This window comes from Ixodes scapularis, unplaced genomic scaffold, assembly GCF_016920785.2.
Source record: "Ixodes scapularis isolate PalLabHiFi unplaced genomic scaffold, ASM1692078v2 PGA_scaffold7__128_contigs__length_106722199, whole genome shotgun sequence".
Taxonomy (NCBI): Eukaryota; Metazoa; Arthropoda; class Arachnida; order Ixodida; family Ixodidae; genus Ixodes; species Ixodes scapularis.
Genome location: NW_024609882.1, coordinates 106,462,229 through 106,478,654, shown reverse-complemented (window position 1 = coordinate 106,478,654; position 16,426 = coordinate 106,462,229). Strand labels below are relative to the sequence as shown.

At 44.9% G+C, this 16,426-nt stretch overlaps 1 protein-coding gene across 1 annotated transcript in view; it reads right to left on the bottom strand.

Moving 5' to 3' along the window:
- The window catches only part of LOC121833211 (flavin-containing monooxygenase 5-like), a 61,845-nt gene that overhangs the window by 21,073 nt on the left and 24,346 nt on the right, over positions 1 to 16,426 (bottom strand). Inside the window, exons 4-5 of the mRNA XM_042286337.1 lie at positions 4,024 to 4,350; positions 3,216 to 3,416 (exon numbers count right to left, since the gene is read on the bottom strand). Of these exons, the coding sequence (XP_042142271.1) occupies positions 3,216 to 3,416; positions 4,024 to 4,350 (528 nt within the window). The remainder of the gene's footprint in view (positions 1 to 3,215; positions 3,417 to 4,023; positions 4,351 to 16,426) is intronic.

The following is a 16,426-nucleotide window of genomic DNA, read 5'->3' as shown; positions in this document are numbered from 1 at the left end:
ACGTCAGACCTCTAGAAGATGCGGTTGGCATAGGCGGGTCCTGGCCTTCCTGGAGTTAAAGGGACCATGAAATGATTTTAAAATCGAGTTTCATCCACCGCACGTCGTAAAAGGTGTGAAAAGAAACGCAAAAACACAAAAATAGGGAGCCAAAAAAAATTATTTGCTATAGAACTTTTAAAAGAAAACTGGACTCTTTTGTGCCTTCCTTCCTTCGCCTGTTCACTACGATGCATCCGCGGAAATGGAGCACGTCAGCCAAATCCAGGTCGCCTATTGGGTAAGAGCCTACCTCACCAGCACCGCGATCGTAAACAATAAATAGCCGGCGAATGTTTCCTAAAAATTGTTAAATAATATTAAGATCCACATTTTGTAGCATAATTAGAGATGTGTGGCGAAATTGCCAAATTTGATAATGCTGAGAGCCAAGCGCCATCTATCGTGTGGTAAACGAAGCAACTACTGCGCGTGCGCAGTAGGGCAGGGCCGACAGTTACTTGGGTGGCGGCGACCGACGAACGTTTATTTTCTCTGTTTTCCTTCCTCTCAAAACTCTGACTGACTGAACGTTTATTTTTCTACGTGTTCTTCCCGCGCGTGCCGACTTCAAGCAGCAAGAAAACAGTACTTAAAACAGACCACAACGAACAAGAACGCTGGATCTACCGACTCCGACAAAGCGAGCTGCTCAGAATATAGGCCTAGCAGGCATTCCGACTCGGCGCTGCGTTGCTTCGTCGCAAGACCGTCTGCCTACGACCGGCTGGCGTGCTAAATGGAATATGCCCGCGCGACCCTTGTGGACCCTTCCCGTATTATAGTTTGATCGCTGACCTCAATTCTAGATTAAGAGGTGAGGTCAATCTCTTCCCCTTGTTTTCCGAGGCAGTGTTGACGAACACTTGTCAAAAAGGGACTCTCGTCGATTCTATCTTCTTGTTTTGTGTGATATAGAGCTGAAATAAACGCCGTATGGATTACCTTCGTAACACGGTATGTACACTTTGTTATTGGTATGCCATTTTTATTCTGACAGACTGCACGTCACTGTCGAGCTATAACAGTTCGTGGGAGGTATACGTACAACCCCGGTCCAACCTTTCTTTGCCGAGTGTCGCGTCAGTATCGAGTTGCAATCGTAAAAGAACGGTCCCGAAGCGCTTACAAACAGCGCGAATCCAGCACTTCCATCAAGCGCGCGCGTCCGCTCCGAGTGTAAACAGGTATTTACGTGGCTCTTGCTGACACTCGTAGTTCAAACGTATCTTTTTTAACGTCGGCTCGCTCCTGCATCTCCGAGGCCGCGAAAAACGCCATCTACGTCGCTTTGCAAACGACTGACACGGGCCGGCCCTGCTGCCAACAATGACAGGGTGGTTGACTTCTGGAGTCTTCACCGGAAGACTCGCTGCACTTCCCAACAGGCATACCGGCATATGGGACTAGTCCCATGCTGTCGCTGTAGCGCAACATATGTCATTGAATTTCGCTCAGCTGCGATGCGGCGATGAGAGGCGCCGATTCAGGAAATACGTCGGTGACATCAGCGCAGTAAAACCTACCGGCGCACCCCAACTCGTTGCCGCTAACACTCCCATTCTCCTACTGCCGAGAGAACTTCCGGTTCCGGAAACGGCCTACGTCACGGCTTGTTTTGCGGTCAGTTGGAGAGAATGAAAAAGTCGATATTTCAATAATTTTTTGTGTAGAAGTTAATGAACCGAGACGAAAACGGATGCCTGTTCGGCATTCAGTGAACATTGACGGTTTAATGTAAAAGTTATCTGGAAAAAGTAAAAAGGTCATTTCATGGTCCCTTTAAATAAGGGCACGCATTTCAGGGTCTGTTCTTTACTGAGGGGTCATAGACGCGGTATTGATGACAATAAGAAAAATGTCGTCCGTTTCACTTTCTTCTGAAACAGGGTAAACATTACCACGAGAAAGACAGTCCGCGTCGTGGTTTTTGTACCGGCGTGTGCATGATGGTCGTGTGAAATTCTTAAAGAATCAGGATCGAGCGCGCAAGACGGCTGGAAGGGTCTTTGAGACTGCATACTGAATGCTGATCACTGACTATCTTGAAAAGCCTTCCGTAGACATAAAGGCGAAACTTGATAGAGGCCCAAACAAATGCAAGACACTTATTTTTCTCAGTTCTCTGTCCTGGACAACGTATGCGATTACTTGTTTGGCACCGTCTTGCCACTGGACTAAAACGGCTCGGAAACGAATGTTGCAGGCATCAGTGTAGACTCCGGTCTCAGCGGGTTCATCATAACGGGCAAGAACTGGTGACGACTGTAGGCGACTCGGAGCACTTGGAAAGCATTCAGCTGCTCTTCCGTCCACGTAACCGAAACGTCCTCCCGCGTCTGTCGAGTGAGCTCTTCGGCGGTTTAGGAAAATCACTTCACAAAGCGTCTATAATAAACGCACAGTCCTAGAAACTGCCCTGCGGCTTTCTTCACTCTAAAACAAGCCCGTGCGTTTGCTTTCCCGCACAACACTCGGAGAGCCAATCACCGAAACTTACGGAGGCAGCTCAGCGAATGACGATGCCGAAACATATGCTAAACCGAAAAATGGAGTCTTAGTTGTGACATTAAGCGATGCAAGCATGACGTTTTTTATTGCTTAATGTAGCAATGTGAAGCCGTGTCGACCCCGAGATGAGCGAAGATGAGAAGATCCACCACCTATTCGAAGTGTTTTCACAACGATTATTTCCCATCGTAGCCCCCAAGTGTCCACCGAACGTGGCTCAACTTGTCGCTGAGTGTCGGAAGTACGAAGAGCTCAACAAGGCGCGAATACTCAATGGCCGTTCGAACGCCTTCCTGATGTGTCTCTTGCTCCCCACACTGACACGAACGGCCTGAACCTGATACGTACATACCTCTACTATATTTTATCAGTGACAAGTGTCAAGTTACAGGAGCAATTCGCTTCGATGCACTTCGAAAATTCGCTAAGTGATTTAGATAATGCAGTGATACTGGTAGCACCTTTCATTATGTTGTGTCTCTGAGGAAACAAAGTGAGTTTAAAACAATAATAATGTGCTTTGTGATTTAACGGCTTTAGAGAGAACAATCTGCACCACGCATTATCTTAGCTATCGTCCCTCTTGTTTGCTTTTAAGGGAAGAGACGAAAAAAAGCTTCAAACATACCTTAAAATGATTAACAAGTTCATCCAAAAGCACGCACCTGCAGTTCAATAAGGGGGAGGGGAGATCCATTGGTCATCAGGAGTCCAATGATAGCCAGGGTCGGGCGCTCCAAGACGGGCGGGAAGACGTGCTTGTAAAGTTGTACCTGCTTGTCAACAACCGGGATCACTTCCTCAGAGAGCATCGGGAACTTGATCTTGTAACCAGTGGCCAGAATGACGGCGTCTAACTTTGTCACCTGTGCACGTGTGTTTATACTTGTCTTAAAGAGCTCACCCCATTAAGGTCATGGCACTTGCATCTACTGAGTGCTAATTAAAATAATAATATGTAGACGGTCATTTGCCTGACTGACTTGAATTCGTCCTTATTTTATTTCAGGATATTTTATCAAAACTTTGATTAAACCATCTTGTCTAAAAATGCAATGGAATTAAGAAACTTTTGTGTTTCTAATCTGCATAGTATCCGAAAATGCTGCAATAAGAAACATGTTTTCGACAGATTATTTCATATATTTTATTATAACAATCACCACAAAGGATCTTACCACTACATAAATTTATTTAGTCAGACCAGAAATGACACGCTTTTAAATTGCTATTGTATACTTTTTCTCTCGACCATCTGCCGACTGCAATAGACAGACTTAATTTGCTACGAAAAATGATTTTTGCCCCCCCAATACTCTCCCGGACAAATTATGGTCTATGTTTCTTCATCAGAATTAAATATTCAAAAATATTGACAGCATTCTTCAATGGCCCGCCGGTACAGGGCTGCCTCTGCTTTGATGCTGTTCAGAGGAAACGTTCAATTCCCGTCAGTGACTGTTTGAACCTTACCTCCTTGTCATTCTCGAAGAGGACGCCGTCCTCCGCAAACTCGATCACGTTTCTCTTAAGGATAACGATGCCACTCAGGATCAACGATGGCAGCACGTCGCTCATGCTAACACGTTCGCTGTTGACGCGGTTCTTGAGTCGGAGCCCGTAGGCCTCGTGGCTGAAGTAGTTATTGAACCGAGATTCTCGTTTTTCGAGGATCATGCACGTAGGCACCAGTCGTTTCTTCAGGTCCATCGCTCTTGTCAATAAAGCTGCGTCATACGGCATGCCGTTTGGCCCAAGCCTCTTCAACATCCAAACTCCTCCCCTTGATGACAGATAGACCTGCGGCAGGAGAGAAGGGTTTTTGAAAAAATGACTAACAGGCGCTGTTTATTGGTTATTACGCTAAATCGCTAGGTTTTCTTCCGCAATCGTTAAAACACACAGGAACTCACATAGAAAAGAACGTTCGCCAGGTTTAAGTTAAATAGTGATGGAGATTCTGCCACCTCTAATTTATAGTGCCCTCCCCTAATACGCCCAAACAGATCCTTATGCTGACTCACACACTCCTCACAGCCGCATCCTTTTCCGAAAGTGATAAAAGGTGTGAGAGACGATAAAAAGGCCGAAGGACGCCTACATCAGTCATCGAGAATATTCTATAGAAAAAGTACACACATGTTTTATATATCCCCATCCCCGGAGTCCCTCCGAGGAAGCATTAATATCGTCCCATGTTGCGGGTTGTAGTTGAGCTAATTGGTTTATAGTTGTAAATGTGGAAAGATAAATTTTGCCACTACATAAAAGAAACATGTAAGGAAGACGCTGAAGACACCTTTGGCTCTTTCTTCCCTTCGTGTTTCCTGATACTTCTGCCGCCCACATTAACCCAATGCGGCTTGTGTTACAATGAAAGACGTGGGCATTCGGATTTCAATAAACGATGAAGAGCTTCTTCAGTATACAGTGAAGAGCTGCAATGAGCTTTGTGACAGCCTAGCAGAGGGATGACTTCGACGATCAAAAGAAAGGTGTTGTATGATGCAGATTTTGTGTATAGCAAAGTACTTTGTTGACAAGAGTTCTAAGGCAAAGGAGGACAAATCTAAATCAAGATTATCCGTTGCTCGTGCACCACGTAGGCCTGGACACAATACTTGTAGCTTGGCGAGACCTGGGCGCGAGGCCTGGGCTCACGAAGAAAAAAAACGGTAATCCAGCATGCTAGGTCTTTGGACGAAAACAAATTATCATGTGACTAGCGCGTACTCCTTTTGTATTCACTGCGTTTTGTTGAGGATTCTGAATGGGCGTCTCCTTTACTGACTATGTCATATCTCACTGGGATTCTGCCTAAACAGAGCTAGCAGTAATGAACCTGAAAACGCCCTTCCCCCCCCCTCCTCTTTTTCACCGAAATTCCTTGGTCACCGTAACCCTGGAATTTCTATTAATTCAATAATGATTCCCTTGGGCATAAAAATGAAATAGTGTGACCTGACCGATATCAGAAAGGCGAAGTTAAGAAGGTAGCATGAAACATTTTATCATCCTGCGAAAATGAGCTAGGATAAAGCGGTTTCAAATTCGCTTGTACAAGAGGGCCCTGAAAGCATCGGCCGCATGCGGCTTAGAAAACTTTCACGACTAAAGGCCCGTTCACACACATGCGTCCGTAGCGACCGGAACGACCGGAACAACCGAAACGACGGTCGCAAGGGTCTGCAACCGTCAGTTGCCATGAGTGTTGGAGGTAATGCGTTACTAGTAACGACGTTACTGGTAACGCGTTACATTTTTCGCTAACGCAGTAACGTACTCGTTAGTATTCTGAAAGACTAACGAGTAAAGGATTTCCGTTACTTTTTTACGGTATCGGCTGTCAAATTTCGTTACTCGTTACTCGTTACTTTTGACCAAAGCTGATGAAATCCTGCACGAGCTTATCTCAAAATCCTGCACGAGCTTATCGCTGCACTGAACCAGCATCCGTCACAGTAAAGTAAAAAAAAAAAAACTCACTTCTTGAAGGCGGAAAAAAAACCTTGGCTACCAGCTAATTCCGTTCATCCTCCTTTTTCTTTTTTTTTTATTCATAGTGTCACCACCCACAAGGCTTGAACGAACGACTGTGTTACAGCCCCCTCCCCTCCCTCCTCTTCTCCCCCTGCTTTGTGCAGCAGAGGTGGACGGGGGGGGGGGGGGGGGGGGGGGGCGTGGAGAGACATCCGTTTCCAACAGTGGACAACCAGGGGTGAAGCGATTAGTTCATTTCTCTAGTTTAAAAAAAAAAAAAGAAAAAACACTTTGTGGAATTTTTTTACCCTCGCTCTTCACCTCGCTGCCTGAAAGTTCCTGACCCACTTTTGTAGACAGAATTTTTCGCTTGATTAGTCTTTAATTTCCTAAGGTCACGATAAAAAAAACGTTTTAAACCTGAAAAGAAAACTTACAAACACAAAACCTTTTTTTTTTTTTTCACAGAAAAACTAAGAGCTACTGCTGGTAAGAGGCAGCAAGTGATTATAGCCATTGTGCTGGTAACCGGTGCCCCGTTCCAGATAGTGGAGTAAATCAGTCTCTGGTAATAGTATGAACCGGAGTGTTACTAAAACCGGCGTACAGATGAAGGTAGTTGGTTGGCTGGTTGTGTTCCAGCAGTCCTCGTTCCCATGCTGTAGTTTATAAAAGCCGATTGACTAACATCCCCGACTCATTCTGCGCGTGAGATGGACATGAATAACGAAACTCCGTCGCCATGGCCAGCAGGTCTGAATGAAATGTATCAACTAAAGGAGACAGAATCAGGTAAATTACAGTTCCAATGCCTCTTCTGCATGCCGAAAATGAAGCTGCTTCGAGCGTCAAAAAACTATGCAACCACTCTGTAGATTTCTATCTTTATCCAAGCTTGTTAAGGAGGCTTATCATACATATCTGCCAGACATGTACTCGAACTCAAAAGTAACGTTCGTTATTTTTGAAAAGTAACGGTAACGGTATATCGTTACGTTTGTAAAAGAGTAACGTAGCTCGATAACGCGTTGCTTTTTACCAAACTAACGAGTAACGCTATTTCGTTACTTTTTTTTTCGGTAACGGGCACAACACTGGTTGCCATAGCGACGGAGGGACGCACGCACGTGTCGTTCACGACGCAAGGAGTTGGAGCGAGCCCAACGTTCCCCGATGCGTTGGAAACAACCGAAGCGACCGCAACGACAGACCAATCACAGGTCGAGGAGAATGGGTCGCGCGCGTTGCATGCCGGTCGCGGGCCGGCTCCTTCGGTCTGCAAACATGGCGTCGGTGGTGATTGTCGACATGGATGGCGGGGTGAAAGCTCATCGTTCCGCGTAAAAGCGCTAGCCTTGACTGTGAATTTTCGTCGTGTGTTGCTATGATAACCCAGCACGTATTAGAGGGGAAGATTCACCCACTTGTGCGGCGATGTCGTGGTTGCACTCTCAAGACAGCAGAAACGCCCGTGCCGTCGTGTTTGTTTACTTCGACTACAGTGGTGCTTTCGAAGCATTTGTGTTTTCGAACATCGCCCGGATTTCTGATTTGGCGCATTTCATGCGTGTGCTCAAGTTCAAGGTATTTCTGACGCGTACCGTATAAAGAATGCGAATTTTCACGTGTTTTCATCACCGGAGAAAAGTGACTAGTGTTAGCTATCCTGAACGCTCGCAACGTCTACCTGATCACGAAATCGTATTTCTACGTTGCTATATCGCTGATAAGATTACATCGTCTTTTATAATCGTAGAAAAGGCTTGTGGCGAGATTTGTGCTATTGGCAAAGTCGTGTATTAGAGTCGTGATCGTCCAAGACGGCGTACTGCAAATTTTTCTTTTTTTTTTTTTTTCATCCACTGTGCCCTGCAAGCCTATTATGAAAAAAAATATTAATAAAGCATTAGGCTATATATAGAAATCTGTCTGTCTATATTCTGTTCCGGTATTGAGTGGCAGTGTGTCCCCTTTTTAGGGGCACCGCTGAAACAGCTGACGGCGGCGTAGAAGCGGTCGCCGTGCTGCCGACCCGCTGCGCTTGTTGCAGTGGTTGCAGGTGTGTGTACGAATCCCGGAGAAAAGCTCACCGGAGAAAAGCTCACCGGAGAAAAGCTCACCGGAGATAAGCTCACCGGAGAAAAGCTCACCGGCCATTGAGCGTATGCGGAGAAAAGCTCACCGATTTTTTTTTATTTTCTTCTTTTTATATGGAGGCTGTTGGATCCATGCGTAACATATATCAATTTATTTTCATTAAAATTCGACAGCTTAGTAAAAAAGAAAATGTCATTTTTTTGTATTATTTGTAAGCTTATTGGGTATATTGCTCCCAGATAAATAATTGTGAGCGAGTGTTTTCTGTGGCTTACTCTCTAGGCAACGAAAGCCTAACTGAAAACTTCATGAACTTGACGAAGCGGAAAAAGTTCGAAAACTTAATAATGTCTGCCTAAAACCTAAAAATCAAAACTGTAAATGCCGAAAATCCGAAAGCGCATACGCAACAACGCGGTGCCTGAAATTCTTTTCGAAGCTTTAGTTAACCTTTGAAAACAGGATAAAACAGTCAGTTGGATATTGAGGCTTCTTTCTTCCACGGACATGCATGTTTTCTAGCCGTTCGAGCTTGCGTTTCGACACGTTGCCTTTTGCGTGATAGTGACCTTCTACGGTGAGCCATTCATGACGTTCAGAGCTGCACACTGGCACCGTTGTTACTCGTGACCTATATAAAAAGTAGTCTTCTGTAAGGTAGCGAATAGGGCGAGTTGGTAAACTTTATACATGATGAAAACCGCTCAAACGACGATGACGGAGTGAAGACCACAAAACACGGCAGGACGAAGCTGTTCCCGCAACTAAAGTTTTGTTAGTGAAATTAACAGAAAGAAAACAGCGTAGCCGACACTGATTACATCAACGAAGACCTACTTATCTATTAGGCACTACACAATATATGGAACTAAAATGGTTCACACACCACTATTCATACTATCTCGTCAAGAACAAACCTCTTTACTTGACAGAACCGACGGCGCACTGTCATTTGTCAATTAATTGTCGTCTTTTTTACCGGTGTACGATGTTCTGATTTTATACTTGCGGCTTCATTAATATACAAAATGGGTGATTACTAATTTCTGAGCAATTAGAAATATGCCCAATGAACTTCAAGAACATTACAAAAAAGATGACATATTTTTAATGAAGTGACGAATGCGAATTGTGTTAAATTGCCACGTTTGACGTAGAATCCGCTAAGTTAATAAATCGGTGAGCTTTTCTCCGCATCCGCTCAAAGGCCGGTGAGCTTTTCTCCGCATCTGCCGGTTTTGCGGTGAGCTTTTCTCCGGTGAGCTTATCTCCGGTGAGCTTTTCTTCGGTGAGCTTTTCTCCGGTGAGCTTTTCTCCGCCGCCCGTGTGTACGCGCGGCGCAGAGCGGTCGTTCCGGTCGCTTCGGTTGCAAAGGACGCATCGCGCTCGTTGTACATGTCTGAACCAGCCTTAAGGCTGCGGTACCACGGCGGCCATCTTGAACAAAACATTAGTTGAACCACCAGGGCGGCGTTGGCTGTCCGTATGAGCAAATGCTGCAAAACCTGCGCGCCAATTTCGAAACCCTTTTTCCCGTCGCTTGCGACCTTGAGTTTCCTTCTCCACTCTTACGCCCCTCCTTTCACGTGTTCACCCTCTGGCGCGTCGCGCCCACGTTCATTGTTGGGAGGACAATGTACCGGATAATCCCCAACTTGAGGCCCCCGTGCCAAAATTGTCCAGCTGCCAAGTGATTTGAGCGAGATGGGGTTTTGAAGCGGTATGGAAAAGTGGGACCGTCAATTTTGAACTATGCCTTTTCGATACTGCATAAGTTGTGTACGGGGCTGGCCAAGGCACGGGCGCGAGGACGTAACTGTATACAATGCTTGGGTTGCAGGAGCACTCGCGCGTAGAAATGGTAGGACGCGCTTTCTGAAATCACACGCCTACATTCCGCAGCGTTGCAATCCTACGAGTAAAACAGAGTATATCTTCGGACAGTGCGTGAGTTGATGCCGGCCGTACGAAAGACACACCTCGCGCTTCCTGTCACTACTGTCTCTGCTTGCACGCGCTGCCGATTGGCGGTCCTTTCTTTATTTTGTTTCGTCGCTCTTTTGAAAATACTGAAACTAATACCTTCTCAGACCCTGCTCATCGTACCTCTGCACTACAGTTGTGTAAACACGTTGTGATGTAATTTGAGATATGGGACGGAGTGTCTACATTCTTATTTCGTGTGTAATGCCGGCATAATATTCCTTTGCTGCCAGAGGGTCAAAATAATGGTAGGGTCGGCAGCAAAAACGATTTCAATGACCGAATTATGATCAAACACCAGTAAGAACATAAAAAAGAAATCACATGGGGACAATAAAAATATTGCTAGAAGAGGATGGTGCGTGGGGCACAAACAATATTCGGAGTGACGTTGAGGGAACGCGACAAGCCAGATCTTTCCTGATGGCAGCCGTAAAAGTTGATCTGGTGCCTCGTTTTGATCGGCTTTGCACGGAAACTCGTAAACTACCGACTATCTTGTCAGTGGTGAACATAGTGAGCATGAACTGGATGATTTTTTTGTTGTTGTTTTTGTTTCTGTAGTTAAATGAGAGTATGGAAATATGAGACGTCCGCTGACGCTTGCGTCGGCTAACGGAACCTCAATCGCCGATCGCGGCCGATGTCATGGGCGTATACAAATACATCAAGTCGTCTGGGCGGGAGCAGTTGAAGCGCCGCACTTTTTTGGCCGGTCAGTAGAGACTCCGCGAACTCTGACTCGAGGCTACTCTGTGCGGAGGGAGCCGCTACTGAGCGCGACCAATCGGAAACCAAGGATGGCTGAAATTTCCTAATTGCCATGAGATTTGCAAATTCGTTCTTCCCGCCGTAGTAAATTCGTCCGAATCGCTATTCGATTTACTAATCGATTATTTGTATGAAAAGATATATTTCAAAATTCGTACGTGGCTCACCAAATGGCAATAAAATTGGTATAGGATTTCAAACCTATATATTGTCGCCCTAATTTACAAACTTGTTTCACTTGAAATTAGAGTTCACGCGCAAGCGAGCTGGTGGAAGCCTATACTAAAAAGGCCAGAAACAAGAGAAACAAAAAATAAATAAATAAGAGCGGGATAAGCGCAACACAGTCTCAAATCACAGCTGAAAATGGTTACTTGGTAAGTGTAAATGTCCAGACATTGTATTAGTAAAATGTATGTATATATATATATATATATATATATATATATATATATAAAGTCAAAAATGCGTACTGTCGGAGTTATTAATTCGAAGTTTATTCCGACGTTTCGAGCGGGGACCGTTCTTCATTAGGTGATGAAGAGTGGTCCCCGCTCGAAACGTCGTAGCAAACTTCGAATTAGTAACTCTGACAGTACGCATTTTTGCCTTTGTATATATATATATATATATATATATATATATATATATATATATATATATATATATATATATATATATATATATATAGATAGAGAGAGAGAGAGAGAGAGAGAGATATTTTTCACTATTTGCTGACGGCCGAAACTAACTATGCAACACAACAAGTAAAACCACAGAGCTGCCCCGCCGCATATCACCCTCAGTTGGAGCTCGACTGACACATTGCGCCGATCAAGCATCACCAACAGCTCAACACCTAAACGCCACGGCGTTCACTATCTTTGTTTGGGTGATTCCACCCACTAATATAACAACTCATACAATGCGCCGAGATAAAGTGCTTTTTGTCTTTGTGTATGTGTTTTCGTGACATCTAACCTCTGTTTGCGCTCTGACTAAGAATCAAACCATGTATACTAAAACATCGATAGTGGTCTCTATTTTTAGCGACGCTCGCACACGTCTTGCCTTTGACGCAGTGGCATTCTCATCTCCCATACACGGACATTTGGACAAAATAGGTTGGTCAGCCTTCACTCATTAGCTGCGGAACGTTTTGACCGTGACGTATGTATAATTCAAAGAAGCACCGACAGGGGGGTGCCCCTTTGAAAACAAATCATGTTCGCGTAGAGATATTTAGCGGCTTTAGTATAGTCCGTGGGTATTTATTTCTAGGCCAACTCGTCGGCGTCAGTCGGTACAGGCGCTGGAGGCGTGATGAAAATGCTGGCAGATGTCGGCTTGACGAGCCCCACACTCTCCCCTTACAGCAGATGGCAAATAAACCAACAACAATATTTGTCGACGGGCAATTGATTGAAGAGGCCAATCGGTAGTAGGATGACTCGACAAAGGGTAATTCATCAAAAATTCAAACTCGTTGACAATTGTTTGTGAGGCCATTCAGTTTTCACATTGCACTCATCTTCTGTATTAGAACACATACACATGTTAGACATTTTAATATAAGCAAGTTTCGGGCACCGGATATTTTTTTGAAAAGCTGTTTCACCGAATTTCGCATCTCCCGGTTCGTCGAATTTTGATATGAAATCATAATATAATTATTATACTTGTCACTTCTTCAATTAGATATGGTTACAGATAATTATAAAATAAAAGTAGGCTTTCGCAAAAATTATGTCGATTATAGGCTATGCCAACGTAGCCGAACAGTAAAAAAAATGTTATGAGGGTGTTTTTGTTAGGGTTCAAAAAAGACAAAGGCGATTCTTCAAATGAGCACTGGTCACACAGGCCGACTGGTAACATAATTAAAATAAAAGCACCGACTTCACAGAACAGGAAAAAACAATTTCACTAGACGTTTCGCCTCCATGAATAAACGCCTCCATGAATCATGAATAACCAACTCGCCCAAGCTGAAGTTCTGACCAGTTTCGCCTCCCTTGCGGGAGGCATCTTCAGTAGTCACACAACAATGCCTGTGTAAGCTTCGTGGAGAGGGCCGCGTTTTTTGTTACACATGGATGTGTGTGTCCCTGCGAACAAACCACGATTCTAGGATTTTCGGGACCCCCATCCGTCCTCCCTCGCCAAGGTCGTCGCGTCCGGGAAGTCAAAATAATGCCCTATTGTCCACACATAGTACACCAGTTCAGACTTCAGTCGGGTCGCGTGGGATGCGCACGTGACGTCACGCTTGTGTTTACAAAGCAAATGAAAAGTTCAACCTCAAGTCAACGCTATTTATCAAATATGTCCGTACTTCGTGGAGAGGGCCGCGGTTTTTCTTACACACGGATGTGTCTCTGAGAACAAACACGATTTTAGGAGATTTTCGGGACCCCCATCTTTGTCATAGGGTGACTCGTTTATCGGACTGTTCGTCGCAGCGAGAGTACAGGGAAGGATAATAATTCATACCCTATATCGTGCAGAAGAGAAGAATATAAAAAAAAAAGAAAACGAAGCGAAAATTTCGATTTCCTTTCTTGTGGACAGGGCATTGTAGGTGAACGTGGCTTCCTTGTTTGATTCGCCAAAGTAGCAACAAAGCGACATTTTACGATCGAGCGAGCACCGTCGGAAACACTGCCCAAAATAATTTTATAGGGAGTTTCACGGCTTTCCACTGCGACATAAGCACGTGGATAGAAAAACAAATATTGACAACAATAATTGTCGAATATTTTTGGCACGTTCACACCTGGTTTTTCTTCATAATTTGATGACTCATATGTTGATTTTGTTTGCGCAACCGTACTTCTGACCGGCAATTTTATTGCGTACGCGAAGCTTTTGCGTGCGATCCACTACAGTTAATTATTTTGGGGTGTCCAAGTTGAAGCGGTGCGTGTTATTTTTCGATCTCTGTCCGAATGATACAAAGTTTCACGTTTTCACCCTGTGAGTGAAGTGAGTTGGTCAGTGCTAGCATCGAAGGCTAACTTCGAACTCTAATTTGGAAATAATGTCTCTGTTGCCGCATCGCGGACAAAGCTATATATGCTCTTATCACTGTAGCAAAATAACGTGGCAGGATTTGGGCTCTTGTTATGATCGTGTACCATTGTAGTCGACGTCATCCCAGCACGGCGTATCGTTTTTGTATTCGGTTCAGCCCTGCAAACCACACTTAGGAAAAAAATGAAAGTTTGCACCTTGCTTGTTCAATTTTTTTGTTATACTGCAGAAACATATTACGCCCCGTGTTTTTGAAGGCACGGTAGACGGTGGTGACGGTGAGGTGACCGACCCCCATGTCAGCCGGCGTCTCGCTCGACCTCCTCGGAGGACAGGTCGTTTTTACTGGTGACTGGTGCATACGTGGAGCAACTCCGCGCGCATTGCGTTCTTCATCTCAGAGAACGCAATACATGACTCAGCTCTATCTCGTCATCGCTCCAAAATGACAAGTGGAATTCGCAACTGTAGTCGGTGACAGGTCAAGAACGAAGTGGGAGCTCCTCCCACCCTGTTCCACTTCAGCGGAGCGAACGTGGGAGAGGAGGTCGCCCCCTCTCCAGCGTTCGCAAATGGCAAATATTAGTTTATTAGGCCACTAACTGTCAATTTACGCTCGTTCCTTTACGTCCGCCGCAGCCGATAATGTTATCCCCGGGAATACCAAAAGTACAATTTCTTTCAGCAAAAAAAACAAAAAAAAAAAAAAAAAAAGAATAATAAAACGCCCGGTATATCACAGCTTTGACAACGCTTCACGTGTGTGAGGTTCGATGACCGACAGAGAACCACCGCTGGCCGTGCTCCCGAAGCGGGGAAGTGCAATTTATGGAGACCGATCATATTATCAGAAAGGCGCAGACTAGGGAGCCTTCATGTGCGCGAAGCGCACATGGAGGCACTCTAATGCAGACAATCCAGGAAAAGTATTCTTGCAACTATGAGGTTCCAGTTGTACTTACACATGCATTATCGTCAAATTTGACGGAGTTCCTTCCAACACTAAAGAGTTGTCAAGAGTGAAGATTATAAAGGAGAATATCAGCAGGAATCTATTGTCTGTTTACTGAAAACAAAACAAGTATCAGAAAAACGCATTTGGGCGGCCGGGGAGGCCAGAAGCACGGACTGCGCGCACCCAGCGTGGAACCAGCGAATGAGAGGGCACTCCTAGCAATCTGTTTTCAGAGCCACGGTATGCCGGCTGCCGGCCAAATGTCCACTTTAATTCTATTATGGCTTTCGAAACCTACATAGACGCTCGAGAATTTTCAACAATATCACGCGAGCGCCGACCGGCCTGTAGATCAGCGCATCGTCACGGCGCGAAGTAGCGATATCAATGACAGTACGCGCGTGCGCAGAAGAAACGCGCCGAAGTCGGCGTCGGCTGCTAAGCTGTTTCCCCAATCACGACCCACCCCTGGCGCGACGCCCACCGCTTGCTCCACCCTATAAGCAGGGGACCTAGTAATCAAAGCGACACACACGGTACGCAAACACGAACAGCAGCCAGTAGGAAGGACACCGACACGAGCTTAGTCAGCGAACGAAAAGACAGACACAAACTTCACTCTAGGCAAACAGAGCAGGGTAGTTACAAGGATGAGATGCGTGCGCAGACGGAGGTAAGCAGTGCACAATAAATACGCGAAAACTCGCAGCAACCGAAGAACTACGCAGCAAACACGTACGTGCACACGCACCAGAAGCACGTGCGTCACGCTGCGTATCTACGCAGAACTGGCGATTTTGGCATTTCGGTAATTTGAAACTTCGATATCGATTCCGTGAACAATTTATTCAGCAAACTGAACCGGTGGAGCCTCGCATAAAAAAAAATCGTTTAACAATATGAAAGCGACTGAAATTCTTCCTAAAAGCTATATTAGCAGAAAGTACCGTGTTATAAAGGACCTCACGAGTTTCGACCAAGTTTTCCAGCACGTTATTTTGCAAGAAACGGAAGAAGCCAAGTGTACAACCAGTTTCCGAAGCTGGCAACCACAGCTGGAATCAGCGCCATCCTCGGCAGTTTCCTGAACCTCGCGTAGTCACATTTCAGCCACCGCCACATAGAGGGCGCAACCAGACATCCAATTTGTGTTTTCTGTGAGTTTTATGATTCTTTTTAATAAATAGGCTCGATTAGTGAAAATGTGGGCTAATAATCAGGACCTGGAACCGTAATCTCCATTTAATACTAAAAATATCGGCCTAAATGTCTGCCAAAAGGGGTCAAAATACTCGTTTTTGACTATCAACAAATACGTGATTTCACCTATATTCAAACTTTTTTTATGGAAAATCAAAAGTGAAATTTAGAAAAAGGGCCTCGCTTTGCAAAGCAGAATATGTTTTTCTTTGCGGGCCTACAATTTTATTCATGTGTGCCAATCCCTAAGCGCTGTACCACTGTACTACCAAATGAAGTTTGCCAAAATTGACGGTTTTTGTCACTTTTCACGTGAGCATTCCGAAAAAAGTTTAAGCCATATTACAATGAAATTTA